This window comes from Oenanthe melanoleuca, chromosome 7 (genome assembly GCF_029582105.1).
Source record: "Oenanthe melanoleuca isolate GR-GAL-2019-014 chromosome 7, OMel1.0, whole genome shotgun sequence".
In the NCBI taxonomy this organism is placed as follows: domain Eukaryota; kingdom Metazoa; phylum Chordata; class Aves; order Passeriformes; family Muscicapidae; genus Oenanthe; species Oenanthe melanoleuca.
Genome location: NC_079341.1, coordinates 30,982,162 through 30,996,769, shown reverse-complemented (window position 1 = coordinate 30,996,769; position 14,608 = coordinate 30,982,162). Strand labels below are relative to the sequence as shown.

Sequence of the window (14,608 nt, the reverse complement as noted above, 5' to 3'; positions counted from 1 at the left end):
TTTAATTTTTCTGTTTTTCTGTTTTCAGTGTATTACAGACTTTTGCTCAAAAAATCTATTTCTGCACTGCAAGACAAAGGGACCCTGGACAAATAACCTGAGAGCATGAACTCTGCAAAATGCTTCTCTGGAAGTTTGGCAATGGCATAATTAGCCACGGTGCCCTGTAAAAGGCCATATTTTGTTTTCAGTTAACACCCTCAATATATTAAAAGGGTTTTTCCTTCAGAACCACATTCAGGTTATTTGCCCCAGAGGAAATACTCATGCTAGTCACCACTGGAAGGCTCCCAGCACAGAAATAAGGGTAACAGGGCTGGTTTCTTGATTGAATTTCACAGCGAAGTCGGTGAAATGCCAAGAATTACAAAGGAGAATTACAAAGCTCTGCATCGTGCAGGTGGTACCGCCTGCTCCGTGGTGAGGCACGAGATTTGCATCTATCTGTTAGTTCAGGTTCAGGTTGAGCAGTGGTTCTACGTGACAGGTAACAAAAGACGCAACTGACACAGAGAAATGCACGTGCTTTGTTACTGTTACATTAGCATTTAAGCACAATACACAGTACCCCACCATCAGAACTTCGTTTCTTGTGGTGAGGAATGAAAACTGACAGTGATTTGCCTTCTCTGTCACTGAATCTTAATTCTTTTCAACAGTGCATGAGAAGAAAGGATTTTGTGAAAGCTGTGCGGTCTCATGCTGAAGTGATAATTCTCTGAGACAGACGCAGAAGGGGAACTTTGCAAGGGGATTCCCACGAGAAGAGATGTTGAACCAGTACAGTACAAAGTGCTGCAAAATAAACAACTGTAGGACAGGAAATGAAGAACTCTAATCGATACCGCAAAAGGGATTAGTTAATCAAATGTGAAAATTCAAAACTAAAATTTAAATCAGGACCGCTAACTCTTTCTCGCCCTGCACAAAATAAACAATCTATAGATTTGCCAGCTGCATCCAGCTTTGATTTCTGTCATTTCAAAGCTGTCACCTGCAGCCAGCTCAGAAGCATAGCATTGCTTCAAGCACCCAGCTGGAGGGAAACACCTGCATTTGCACTATTGCTCATCCTCTCAAAACTACCAGACGTACTTGTAGCTAACTAATAAACAGCTAATTATAAACAGGGTGACTGGGCAAGGGCTCAGAACTGCTACCAGGGTAAGCACTGGCAAGCCACGTTTGTGTGCCTAATAGAACAGAAGTGCATTTTGATTTGGCTCCACACTCATTAGCTGGCCACCTCAGTAAAACATGTTTATTTAAATGCATATAAATATCTTCAAGGCAGGTGCCAAGAGAACGGTGCCAGACTCTTCTGTGATGCCCAGCAGCAGGATGAGGAGCACTGGTCAAGTTTCACCTCAACACCAGGAAGAACCTCTTTACTTTGAGGGTGGCAGAACACAGGAACAGCTGCCCAGGGAGGGCGTGGAGTCTCCCTCTCTTGAGACATCCCAAACCCACGTGGACACGTTCCAGATAACCCTGCATTGGCGGGAGTTTGGACTGAGTGATATTCACAGATCCCTTTCAACCCAAACAATTCTGTGATTCTTTGATGTTACCTCTGGCCACAATGCAATGGACTGTGGAGCAGGGCGAGAGAGGACCAAACCCGTCCTGCCTCAGCCCTGCCCAGCACAGCTCCGCGGCATTCGCCTCAGCATCACCAGCGCGGGCTTGGAGGTGCCAGGATGGCAGCGGCTTCGTGAGGGAACAGACGGCTTCCGAGGGAAGCACAGACCCGCCTCCATGGTCCCTGCCCCGCCCTCAGCCTGCCCTGAGGGCAGCGCGGGCAGCGCGCGCCGGGGGCAGCTCTCGCGATACGCTCGGCCGGTGCCGGGCGGGGCAGGGGCGGGCGCGGCGCTCTCGCGAGAGCCGGGCGCGCGGAAGCGGCGTGGCGTGCGCGCGGCTGTGTCGTGAGGGACCGTGAGGGCCGCGCCGGCTGCCGCAGGATGCCGAGCGCCGCCAGCCGTGGGCAGGGCCAGGACCGCCGTCCGGAGAACGAGGACTCGTCGGCGGCTGATGTGGGTCTCTGCAGGGAACGCGGCGGGCGCGCTGTTGAGGCTCCGCGGGGTGGGGGCGCTGGGCCCAGGCGGGGTTTGGCCGAGCCCGGGGGCACAGCTGCTCTTGGCTTTACCCTGCCTGCCTCCCCCACTGCCCCTCACCGGGCCCAGCCTGAGATTCCCTGAAGAGCTCTGCTCCCCCCAGAAACACCTGAGCTGCTCCTCCACAGCAGGAGGTTTTAGCAGGGGCTCCTGCTGGCCTGGCAGGTCTTCTGCCTTCTACGTGAAGATCACAGCAGTGCTGAAAAATTGTAGGCCTGTGTTTCTTCAAGAAGAAAAAAGTATTAACAATGAGCATCAGTTCATTTTGTTATAAAGTAATTTTGGCTTATTCTTGCATCAGCAATAAGGAATTCCAAGTATTGGTGGCTTCCCAAAGTTACAAATGTGCCACAATTCATCAAAAGCAGACAAGCAAAACCCTCCCCTAATAAAGTATTTAGTAGGAGTTTTGGTTCACAGATTAGTAGAATAGAATAAATAAACCAAGGGATTTTATTTGGAAATGAATGGGTTTAGTTGGAAAACCAGAATTGTGATATTTTGGTAAAAATGCTGCCTTCCTCTGTGCCTTAGCTGGCAGGTTTTGTTAACAGTCAAGCTCCACTGGGCTGTGACAATTACATATGATCTGCTAGATTTCTCAGTGTGCCTGAATATGGGAAGGAAATATTTAATCTGTCTACGTATATAGGACTCAAGTATTTTTTGAGGACTAGGCTCCTTGTAGAGGTAATCACACTAATTTTCTGTGTAGCAAGTAATGATCCTCACACATGGTTGCTGTTGCTGGAATTATTTTTTTCTTCCAGGGCACAAGTGTCTTCTCTCCCTTGTGTATCTCTTACAAGTCCAAAATGCATTTTTTAAAATATTATAGCAAATTATTTTGTGTTACCTCAGTTAATTCTGTGATGATGTTGTTCAGTTTTCTTGTGTGTGCTTTGATACATATTTCTCACCTCCATTCTAGGATTATGCTAAGGAAAGATATGGAGTGTCATCAATGATACAATCCCAAGAGAAACCAGGTCAGTTGAAAAATAAAAAGATTTCGCAAGCAAGGGGCTGGGACAGAAGGAAAAAAGAAGTTATCTGTCAAATATTTTCGGTACTTCCTTGAGAAATCATTTACCAAACTTTTTCATTCAAATCCCACTGGCATTTTCCCACTTTATTGAGATACATTTGGCACTTGTGAGACACTTGCATTTGGAGTGCCATGTCCAGTTTTGGTCTTTCCAGTGCAAGGAAGGCTTTAACATTTTGGAGACACTCCAAATGTGGAGAGCTGCCATGTTGCTCAGGGGACTGGAGCACAGGATCTGAGGGAGCTTGTTCAGCCTGGCAAAGAGGAAGTTGTGGGATGATCTTAGAGTTTAAATCTCCTTAATGGGAGGGTGTAGGAAAGATAAGGCCAGGCTTTGAAGGTGTGTGGTAATTGGACTGGAGGTCATGGACAGGAGTTGAAACAGGAAATTGAGGTTGGAGGGAAGAAAAAAAAGTCATAAGTGTGGTTGACTGTCGGAGCTCAATTCTGGATTGGGAGGAATCTCAGTCTTTGCCCTTGCCTGGACTGTGCCTTACACAGTTTGTCAGTTTTGTGTCTGTCCATCACTGTGGACTTTTTTTTTAATTACTAAATTATAGTTATTTTTAATGTACTGAGTCCTGAGATGTCAGGTTTTTTTGTGTTTGGACTAAGTTCTGCTGTGACTTATTACAGCAGTGCTCTCTGAGTATGATGTGTCTGCTTATGCAGCCTTCCATTTCTCCTGTATATGGGCACCAAATCCTTGAATATTTATGGGTTTTCTCAGTCATACCACTCTGAATTCAGGAAGTCCTGATTTTCTCCTGATGGGAAATTGAGATTCAGAAAAACTTAGCAGATGGAGAACAATCTCCCAGACTAATATCCCAAGAAATATTAATCTTTGTATTGAATTCAGTGCATGAAATGGTAATGACGAAAAGTAACTGACTGGCTTCTTGTAACTTCTTCATAGTACAATGTAAAACAGAAACATCATCTGTGATTAGGTGATTTTTTTCTCCTTTGGGTGGTTATTTTGGTTGATCTCCCTTTAGGAAGGGAAATGCAGAATGTAGAGAAGAGAAGTAGTCACAAGAGCACTTATAGGTTGGAAACAACTGAAGCTTTATAGCAAGAATGTAACGGGATGAGAAAAAGAGCAGAGACTGCATGAGCAGTCATTATTGAATAGAATACATTCTAGCTGCCAGAGAAAGGGAACCAGTTGAAATCGTGTTGGAAGCAGCCCAGCTCTCTGATTCCTCTCCTGGATTCACATACCAGAGCAAACAACTTTGTGGGGGACCCATGCTGGGAGATTGAGATGGCAGATCAAGTCCTGCTTTCATGGAGAAATGCCAACTGTCTCATATTCAAAAGAAACACTCAGAAGTATTAGAGAAAAAATTATGTTGAAAAGGAAAATGGTGAAAGCTACAGGAAATTATATAAAAAAGGCTGAGTATCATATTTAGTTGTGTTGTCTGCTTGACCTTTCATACTTGTTTAAAAAAAACTTCACAGTGTATTGACAATGTTGAGTGAGTTTCCCATTTGGCTTAAAATGTAATCTACGGCACCCCTGCTGTTTTGTAATTTTAGAAAGTGGTTATCCAGAACACAAAAACTTGGTAACAATAAAGAACAAAATGTCTATAATGAAAAAGCTGAAGTTCAGCCTAGTCTCTTCCTTGAGACTAATGCACTTTTATTTACAGATTCAGTAGTTCCTGCCAGGGAGAGCTCTTGCCAAAGGGTTCACAGGAGTGTGAGATATTATTTGTAATATCATCAGTAGCTCCCCAAGGTGTTCTCCTTGCCTTGGGTGTCTTGGAGGAGCTGCTGCTTGAGACAGGGAGTGGTGGAGAAGCACAGACAATCAAGTTCCCATCTCTCTGAAGTGTATTCATTTTGTTTCTGAAGTCTGTGTGAAGTCTCTGAAGTCTGGCTGCCATTTCTAAATCAGAGTAGCCATTGGTGGTATGAGGTATGCAGCCCACACAAGGGCTGGTGAGCAGAGCCAGCACAGCACTGCCCTGGCTGGCAGCTCAGAGTGAGCTGCAGTAGTGATGCTGTTCTGCTTACTCAGACTGCTGCACTGTCCTGGAGTCACTGGCTGGACAGGGTACTCACACAGCTTGCAGTGGTCAGAACTTTCTTCCTTTCCAAGGAGTAACCTTATTATCCTTTTGCCATGCTGATAAATGCTTGTTCCTCTGTAGGCGAATTAGAACTTTTCTCAGGTTCACAACTTTTTTTCTGCACTGTGCTCTGTTGAGCTCACAGACACATGTGCCTTCTTTCTTGGCCCACTTAAGTCTATCTTTTGCTTATGTTGGGTGCCCTAGCTATCTGATGTTCTTGCCTCCTGTCATATTAGGTCTTTAAGTCCTTCCTGCCTGCTCGAGGCTATATAATTGCTAGTAAAACTCCATTTTTTGCCATTCCTTTTTCTCCCTTCAGAGCCATTATCTCATATCCCCTCCATGGAAGTAGCTTTCATCTAATACTGCTTTTAATTTTCAGGTTTTTATGTAAAACTTGCCTTCTCTTTTTCAAAATTTTCCGGTACTTTGAGGATTCTGGCACTACACAGAGACAGCAGAAATATTGATCATAGTGTTCTAAATTCCATGATGCAGGATAAATTATCTTAGTAAACAGATTGATGTTACAGGCAGGGAATGGAGTCCAGAGGTGGAAAAGTGTTGCTTTATGTATCCCACACAGCTTTTTGGACTTTTATCCTCTCGTCCCATGTTTAGAAGAAGTTGGAGTTCTGAGAGAAAAATTATATATAGAATGCTGAAAAGAAGAGTTTGGGCTATACATTAAGGGAAAAAAGAGCTAGATTTGGGAAGTGTCAGAGGAGGAAAGTAACGTGGCATAGTTGCTACGTCCAGCTCATTGCAGTGGAGCACAGTGACAGGAGCAGAGGCAATGGGCACAATCAGGAAATTTTTTTTTCATGTGAGGGTGACCAGGGATTGGTACAGGTTGACCAGGAAGTGTTTCCCTTTTTGGAAATATTAAAAACCCGTCAGAACATGATCTTGGACAGCTGACTTTATGCCACCCTGCTTGCACATGGCATTCCAGAGGCTCCTCCCAGCCTCAGCCATTCTGTGATTATGTGATCTGCTGTTGGAAGAAAGGGCTTTATGATGTCATCTTGTGGATATTGTTTATTACCTTTTTTATGAAAGGTGAAATAGTTTTTAATAATTATTACCATATAACAATTTTCTGTGTTAAATGTGTCTTGTTTACCATTGGTGAAACATGAATTGTTAGGTATCCAAAAGACTTATATTTATCTAATGTATATGGTTTCTGAAACACTAAGGATCCATGAAAGGGGTAACACCTCATTCTGTCTTTATGAGTCTGCCTAGAAAATGTTTTAACTTTGTAACAATACAGTTTCAAGTTGACTAAGGTAATTTTAACTGTCTGAGTATCAAGCTTAGAAATACTGAAGGTTGTGGATTGTGATGGTTGTATGTTTCCTGTAGTACTACACAAAGATATCAGAAATTGCTGCCAAATTATAACATCTTTATTCCCATTTCTCCCTTCCCCAGCGCACACACACACTCACTTGTAAACACTTTATGAATATATTTGAGTCAATTTCCTATCACATTTCTCTGTTCATTTCCATTCTGTTCTGGATTTGATATGTATCTCTGAAGAAAGAACTGCACTGCCCTGACATAAGCTAATAAAACTTTTCAATCCCCTAAAATCCCTGGTGCAGAATAATAGGCTTGCAGGGCAAGCTGTGGCTGATATTCAGAGACAGAAGGAAGGAGTCCAGAACAGCAGATGGTAATCTGGAGTGGGCAAAAGTTGGGTGTTTTTTCCCCAAAACTTTAGAGAAGTTCTGTCAGGAAAAGTCTACAGTGGAAATGTCTTAGCAAATTTAATGTTGTTTTGAAACTAGGGAGAAGTTTGTGAGGAAAGAGTCATGCAAGGACTAGCAGCATGCACCCAGCATATTGTTAGTTCGTGATGGTTGTATACAATTTTTAAAGTCCTGATTTATTTAAAAATATGTTCCTTGATAACTTTTTTCCCTTTGCTATCCAAAATCCATTCTTTCCAAGCCATGCATTCCTGTTGTTATTTAGCTTTGCAGCTACATTGGATTTGAAGCGTTCTTCTGATCCAGTCTTGGCTCTGACAGTGATAGTAGTGCTTGGTCAGGTTGTGAAAGAGATTCTCCTAAAATGAATGTTATCCATTTTACACAGTAATACTTTCATTGCTCCAAAATGCTATTGTTTTAATCAAAATAAATATTTTAAAATTTATAATGTACATTTATTTGTGGTTTCTTTCTGTTCTTTATTTTAAATAATAGTTATTTTACAGTTATATTCATGCTACTTATGTAAGGTAGATACAGAGAGTAGTCATGTCACTTCTGAGCCTTTGTTTTGCTGGGTTCAACACGGCAGCTTTGACCCTGCACAGTGCAGCAGGGCTCACATCCCTTAGGCTGCAGAAATTTAGAGTAATAAGTACAGGTAGTACAGTGAAGTCCTATCAAAACCAGTGTAGTCATGCTGGGTTCTGCTGTCTGTGAATTACAGTGAATTTTGCTGTTAGTAAAGTGCAGTTTGACCCTGCTGTGTAAGTAAAAAATAAACTTGAACAATTTAAAGCTACTGGATCAAGTACAAGTCACTGAGAAAGGAAATGGGATCTTGTGTGTTTTCAGTAAGTCAGTTATACCATTGATATAAAAAATAATGTTCTGGATTTATTGTCAGTTTTATCAATAGCAATGATAGAAAGTCAGTTTGGAGTTTAAAGTAAAAACTATTTTAAAATGTATGTTTTTTCTGTAATTCAGATAGAGTTTTGGTTCGCATAAAAGACTTGACGGTGGAGAAGGCTGATGAAGAGGTTTGGGTTCGTGGCAGAATTCACACCAGCAGAGCTAAAGGTGAGAGGCCTCCAGAATTTATTTCATCATGTCATTAGTACAACCTTAATGTTTATTTTGGTTTCGTGACCTGTTGCTTATGTCTTTCATTCAAGAAAACTTTGCCACTTTTGCCTCCGTGTTGCTTTGACTGGTTCTTTTCTCTTTTTCCACCTCTCTTTTTCCCAAGAGGGAAAAGAAGCTTTTGGTTTTAGCTGTGTGGAAATCAGTTATTGTAGTAAAAGTGAATTTTTGTTTTAATGTATTGCTAAATAATATATGGACAATTGTAAATAATAGTAATTTTAAAATGTCGTAATTCTCCTGAAGGTGTTAATAGTTGAGATAAAATAATTATAAGCTTCTACAGTAAAACATACTTGTATTATAAATTTATCCGTTGTCAGACAGATCATATTTCTTCTGCTGCACATGTGTATTTTTACCACACCTTTTCTTTGACAGGAAACAAAAATCAGTTAAAATTTCAGAATTCTTACTTTCGGTTACCGGTATCTAATTATATCTATTTGAACTTCAAATAAGAAGCATCATCTTTCTTTAGCAAGACAAAAGGGAAACCCGTTTGTAGATTCTCAGCAGTGTGGGCTGTCACACTTGGCTGTCTGACAGCCATATTTCTTCCCTGGAATCAGAAGTTCCCTCTGGAGACCAGGTTGCCATATGCAAACTTCAATAGGCTTTGGCCTTTGCAGTTGACAACAGATGCTGACAACTGTTGTGCTGGTTTCAGTTATGTTTGGCAGCTCTGTAGATATAAATAACTTGTCTTTCCAAGAATTGAAAAAACGAAAAAAAGAAAAAAAAAAAGCATAAAGGAATTATCTTCATGAACAAAACTTAACAGTAGTCTTAAATTCGGGAATGATGCAAATTGGGGGTGAGAATCCAGTACAGAATATCATCAAAGATACCAGATTCTTTTTTCTTTTTGAGAATTCTTTTTCTTAAAATATGTCCCTCTTAATGAGTGTCTGTGCTGCAGTCAGTTAAAATAAGGAGCTGCATTAAAATATATAAATGTGATGCACATTTTAATTTTTATTAGAATCTTTTAACTTAAGTAGTCCTCTGTAATTTCCTCAGTATTTTTGTAATGAAAATCTCTTGGTTAATTAAAGAAATAGTCAGCTCCAAAAGCTGTGAAAGCCTTGGTCATTCCATCATGGAGTTGTTCAGAGAGAAGACACTCCATCTGATTTAAATGTTACTGTTGTTACTATCAGTATATAGATTAAAGGATTAAAGTATCCTTATGGCTTTTTTTTTTTTTTTTTTTTTTTTTTTGCAATTATAGGAAGAGTTTAGGCTATTAACAGAATTCAGTATATTAGAAACAGGTATCTATGCAGACCTTGAAAGCAGTGTAAAGTTCTGTTGTTGTTGGTTGCTCTCTGTAATACATTGGTATGTGGGATTTTGTATGATGCATACATTTATGTCAAATACAGTAATGTCTCTGTAACAAGGCAATGTGAACTTGAAGTTGTTGTAATCCTTCACTTTGACCTCAGGAAAGGGTTTTGTTTTTGATGAAACAACAGTGCTTATTTTCAAAACTCTTTAGCACAACGTGAAGAATGAAAGCAAAAGGAGTTGATCATGGGCATGAATGATCTGAATTTATTGATGGTGTCTCTTGTTCCCTCTTGGTCTGACAACACAGAACAATTCTGGCATTCAGGGAGTGCTGCTAGGGAATGCCAAATGCTTGTTTACTTAAGCTTTGGGGAAAGAATCTTACAAGAAAAGCAAATGTTTAAGAGCAAAAAATAATATTAGCCTTTCCCACACACAACATGACACTATTCCTACCACTGTGGAAAGGGAAGCCTTGCAGGAAACAGGAAAATCTTTCACAAAAACAAGCTTTAGTTTTTCTCAGAAACTTGAATTTGACTCCTAAATAACCAATGTAGCCTTTATTTAACCCTGTCTGGTTCTGACCAATAAACAGAAAAAAAATTAATGGGAACAACTGCAGATTCCAGCTGTCTCCTATAGCAAATCACTAATGGAATCTGATGGAAATTAACTGAAGGATGTGTAAAGAATGGGGTGTTGGGAATTTCTGTGGCTTGTACTAAAATTAAAGTGCACAGGGCCCTGTGGTTTGTATCACAGATTGAATAAATGTTATTTCTGGCCTTATTTTAAAGCCAGCCAAATCTACTGATCACGTTTATCATTGAAAAGCCCTTGGGAAATTGATCTGGGTTTGGCCAGGCAGCTAGAGCTTATGCACAGTGTTAGACCAAAGGTCTATGAAATATCTGAAAACAAGAATTTCACCAAGAATTTAAATATTGGGCCAAATTTTATAATAAACCAGGTAAAGTCTTCTCTTTGCTGGCAAATATATGTGACCATCATTTAATTTATACAACCAACATTTTTTTGCTCGTTATACACATTACTTCCTTACATCCTTCTCTTTCATGAGGTCTTGTGTGATTTAGTACTTCTATCCAACACAGATGGTGGATTACTGGTTGGTTTATGTGCTTATTTTTGATGGAATTATTTTATTTGTTCACTGCCTGAACATTCTGTGCATTTTACTGTGTCAGGTGCTTTTAACCAAATTTCTTTTGAAACTCTTCATGTTTTAGGCATTCTTGTGGGACATGGTATTGTTTTTTTTAATAGGAACTTAGGGTAGTTTACTGTTGAATGTGAGTAAATTGGTGGTATACTTTTCACTTAAATACCACATAAGTATTTTGAAATTCAGAGAGGATCCCATTGCCCAGATTTTTCTTACTCAAATGCTTCCTTTTTTGCATTTCTTGATCTGGAAAGGCTTCTAAGCATGAATGAGCTAGATTTGATTATGGCTGGTCTTTTTGATACTTTATTTTGAATGCCTTCAGTTCTCTCAGGAAAATTCTCTTCCGTCTTTTAATCTTTGTGGCTGAGATATTTTAACCAGTCCTGTGGGTGAGGTCCGTTTGATCATTTATCTTCTGTGTGATTAGAAGTGGTTGCATTCTGCAAAACATCCTCTTCCTTCATGAAAACAGCTACTGTTACTCATGGCAAAGACATTTGAGTCCTTTTATAGTGCAGATATTCATCAGACTTTCAGTGTTTGGGATTAAGTACAACTGCCAGATTTTTGGATGAGGATCTGAGCAAGCTGGTCTTGGTGAAGATGTCCCTGCTCATTGCAGGGGATTGGACTGGATGGCCCTTACAGGTCTCTTCCAACCCAAACTGTTCTGTGATAACAGCTCCTTTCACTATTTCCCTGTCTTGTAGTTGAGTTATATTGTAGCTGTCTTCAGCTCTGCATTTTTTGTTTGACCACCTAGTACATCAATGCTGTAACTTGGATCGTATTTTGCTAAATTGTTTGTGATTAAAATCATGGAGGCAAATACTATCTCCTAGGAAATACTGTATCCAACTACACTGTAAGAGATGCAAAGATGTGCAATATGATTCCCTTATCTAAAGAAACTAAGCATATCATGTCCTGTGGAAAAATTGTACTTTCTTTGCTGAATTGCTGGATCTGAAAACAGCCTGTATTTTTCTAATTTAAATCTGTTGTTTAATGTTTGCCTGCAAGAAATGCATGCATCTGTACTATATTGGATATTGCAGCCTCTGGAATACAGAAACAGTTGTATTCTGTTTTCTGAAAATACATAATTAATCTTGTTGCCTTTTTGTCATAGGACAAGATTAGTTATTTCCAATAATTATAATTAATATTTAATAATATTTTGCATTCATTTAATATGTTTGCTTTTATTTCCATGAGATTGTGTGTCAAGGGTTCTGCATCGATTTTCTGATGTTCTTGAATTATCTTTAGCTATGTGTAAGGAATGGTAATCTGCATAATTACAAATGAAAACTGCAACTGGCTTTTTAGTGTCAGTTTTCAAGTTAGGTATGTGTTAGTTTATTGGTTTAGAGTTTAAGTCAACAGCAATGGAAAAGTAGCTGTCTATAACAAAACTTCTGGCTTCTTTCTATTATCACCATTTCAATGGAAGTGTTCTGAGTCAGAACTTGGGGTTAAAGTCATACTGGTGCCTTTATCAGATACTGGTACACCAATGAAATGTCTGTTAATTTCTCTCTAGGAAGAAGCATTTAAAATCACCACATTTCCTTAAAACTAAGTTAAAGAATAAATTGTTATTCTAGATGTGAGAAAAAGTATGAAATGATTGTAACCATCAGCTGAACAGATTAGAAAGAGATCTGTTGACTTGGAAATACCCATTTTAAAAGTCAACAAAATGCACTGTGTTCTTTGTACATTATTATTAATTCCTATTAACTTCTTTTTCCCTAAGCTGTTCATGAATAAATTGCTCTTACAGGAATTTTTAATTGGGTCTTTTAGGTTCTTGTCATTCACTGGAATCAATACTCCTTTTGTTCCCCTTCATTCTGAATGTGTGGTGTTTAATAGAATGAACATTGTTGGTTTAGTCCTTGTGGTGCAAAATCAAGCCTAATTCTCTCACACCAGCTTTGTGAAGTGTACTCTACAACTTTGGTTTGAGAGGATGAAAAAAACTTCTTTAAAAATAGTTTACACTTGAAGTAGTTGTGAGCAAAGAAACAGGGAAAAGTATGATATATTTCCTGAAGTTGAAGAAAAAGTTACTTTAAAAGTTAGGATTTGTTTGTTTTTCTTTTGTCTAAATATGCTTTATCTTGGAAAGCTTACTGTTACTTTTAGAAAATGTCCATTCAAATGTTTATATATGTAAGGCATAGTTATTTAATTTATCTCAATGTTTGTGTTTGTGTGTGTACAGTAGAGCTGAGGAGTTTGAAGCAGCTTTTTGGAGGGGTGACAGCAATGAATGAGAGAGAGACACACACTCTTGGAAGCTCAGTTTATATTTAAATAGTAAAGAATTTTTTCTCATTCACAAAGACCTCAAGTAACTTGTCCTTAATACACCTGTGTTGTTTCTCTTTGTATTCAGGGAAGCAGTGTTTCTTAGTCCTGCGTCAGCAGCAGTTTAATATCCAGGCTCTTGTGGCTGTGGGACAGCATGCAAGCAAGCAGATGGTAAAGTTTGCTGCCAAGTAAGTAAGCAATTATATCCTGTTGTCAGAGTAAACAATGGTGGGAACCAGGACTCCCAGGGGTTGGGACCATTTTCACACATTAACATCAATGCTTCGTTTGTTTTAAAATGTAGTTATTTAAATTGTCAGCTCTCTATTGCGTTGAATACATTATACTGACAAAAGATAAAATAGAGAACAGGCTTGAAATTCATTCTGAACTGCTGAAGCAGCATTCTCTTGCCATAGACAACCTACATTTTCTTCCAAGTTGGCTAACAAAAAGTCTGGCAAGCTGAGCTTAGTGGAACACTTGGTTTGGTGTGTGGTGATGCTGTGTGTCTGCACATGTTCAGTGTTTTTCTTCTACCAGACATGCAGTGTAGTAATACATTTTATACTTAAAACTGATATGAAGAAGTCACATACTGCAAGTGGCTTACTGAGTTGAAGAAATTAAAAATAGCTTCTATGCACTGGGTTAGTCTTATCTACACCTTGCTTTTGGCACTAAAATTTTAATTTAAAAAACATTTGGCAGGGTTAATAGACTTGCCAATTGAAAAAATATTTGTTGCAGGAATTTGAATTCTGTTATTTGGTTTGTTTTGTTCCTAAATATAAAAAATTACCTATCCCTTCTGTTTGCATCAAGATTGTGCTTTCAGGTTATCCTGTAGTAAATATGCTTGTGTGACAAATGTGCTTTATAGCAGAGCTTTTATCGTGTCTATCTACTTGTTCACAAATAGAAATGTGGATCAATTCTGTACAGTTTATTTGGTGCAGAATATATTTAACATGTGGTACTTGAGTTGCTTCTGAGCAGTTCTTGGCACTACTCTCATGCCTGGGAAGGGAGCCCCCACTAATTAGCTGCAAAAGTGCTACAGCCTTCAACCTTCAATATGTCAGGGAGGGGAAGGATTCATTATAGTAGAGACTTCCAGAAGCCAAGTTAAGAAGGTTGGGATAATGCTTCTGCTGATGGGGTTCAAGGCAGCAGGAAAACAGAACCAGCAGTGTTTGTTGTTTGGCGTTCTCAGTGCTGGCAGTGCCAGTGTGAAACATGCTGTTCACAGGTGTTTGAGCCAAAGTGAAGTGTTCTGCTTCTTCATGAAATGATTTGTTCTCTCCAGTGCTTGGAATCTCTGAAAAGAATTAAGTGTATAATGTACTCATTCCCTAATTCATCTCCCTCAAAGCTCCCAACAGTCTGTACTCCCTCCACAAACTTGCGCTACAGAACAGTGGAACAACTCTTAGAGCTGTGATGCACACTCTTCTATTCTCCACTTCTCTCCAATATCTCTCTTTTTCAGTTTTCTTCAGGGTTTTTCCCTCCACAGCTGAATTTCTTACACCTCATGATTCGTGGATCTTTGTGGTTAGAAGCTCATGAGAGGGATACTGGTCTTTTCTCTGTTTTTCCATATGCTGACTGCCACTTATAAACCTTCTGTGATGGTTTTTTGTGATTCACTGATCTTTTTTTACACAATT

General features: G+C 39.5%; 1 protein-coding gene across 2 annotated transcripts in view; it reads left to right on the top strand.

Annotated features, from left to right (window-relative positions):
- Positions 1-1,862: 1,862 nt before the first annotated feature.
- The window catches only part of DARS1 (aspartyl-tRNA synthetase 1), a 36,902-nt gene continuing 24,156 nt past the window's right edge, over positions 1,863-14,608 (top strand). Inside the window, exons 1-4 of one of the 2 annotated variants that reach the window (XM_056495924.1) lie at positions 1,863-2,033; positions 3,046-3,103; positions 7,970-8,062; positions 13,021-13,123. In XM_056495924.1, the coding sequence (XP_056351899.1) occupies positions 1,962-2,033; positions 3,046-3,103; positions 7,970-8,062; positions 13,021-13,123 (326 nt within the window). In that variant the 5' untranslated portion in view covers positions 1,863-1,961. The remainder of the gene's footprint in view (positions 2,034-3,045; positions 3,104-7,969; positions 8,063-13,020; positions 13,124-14,608) is intronic. The other variant, XM_056495925.1, reaches the window with a different exon arrangement.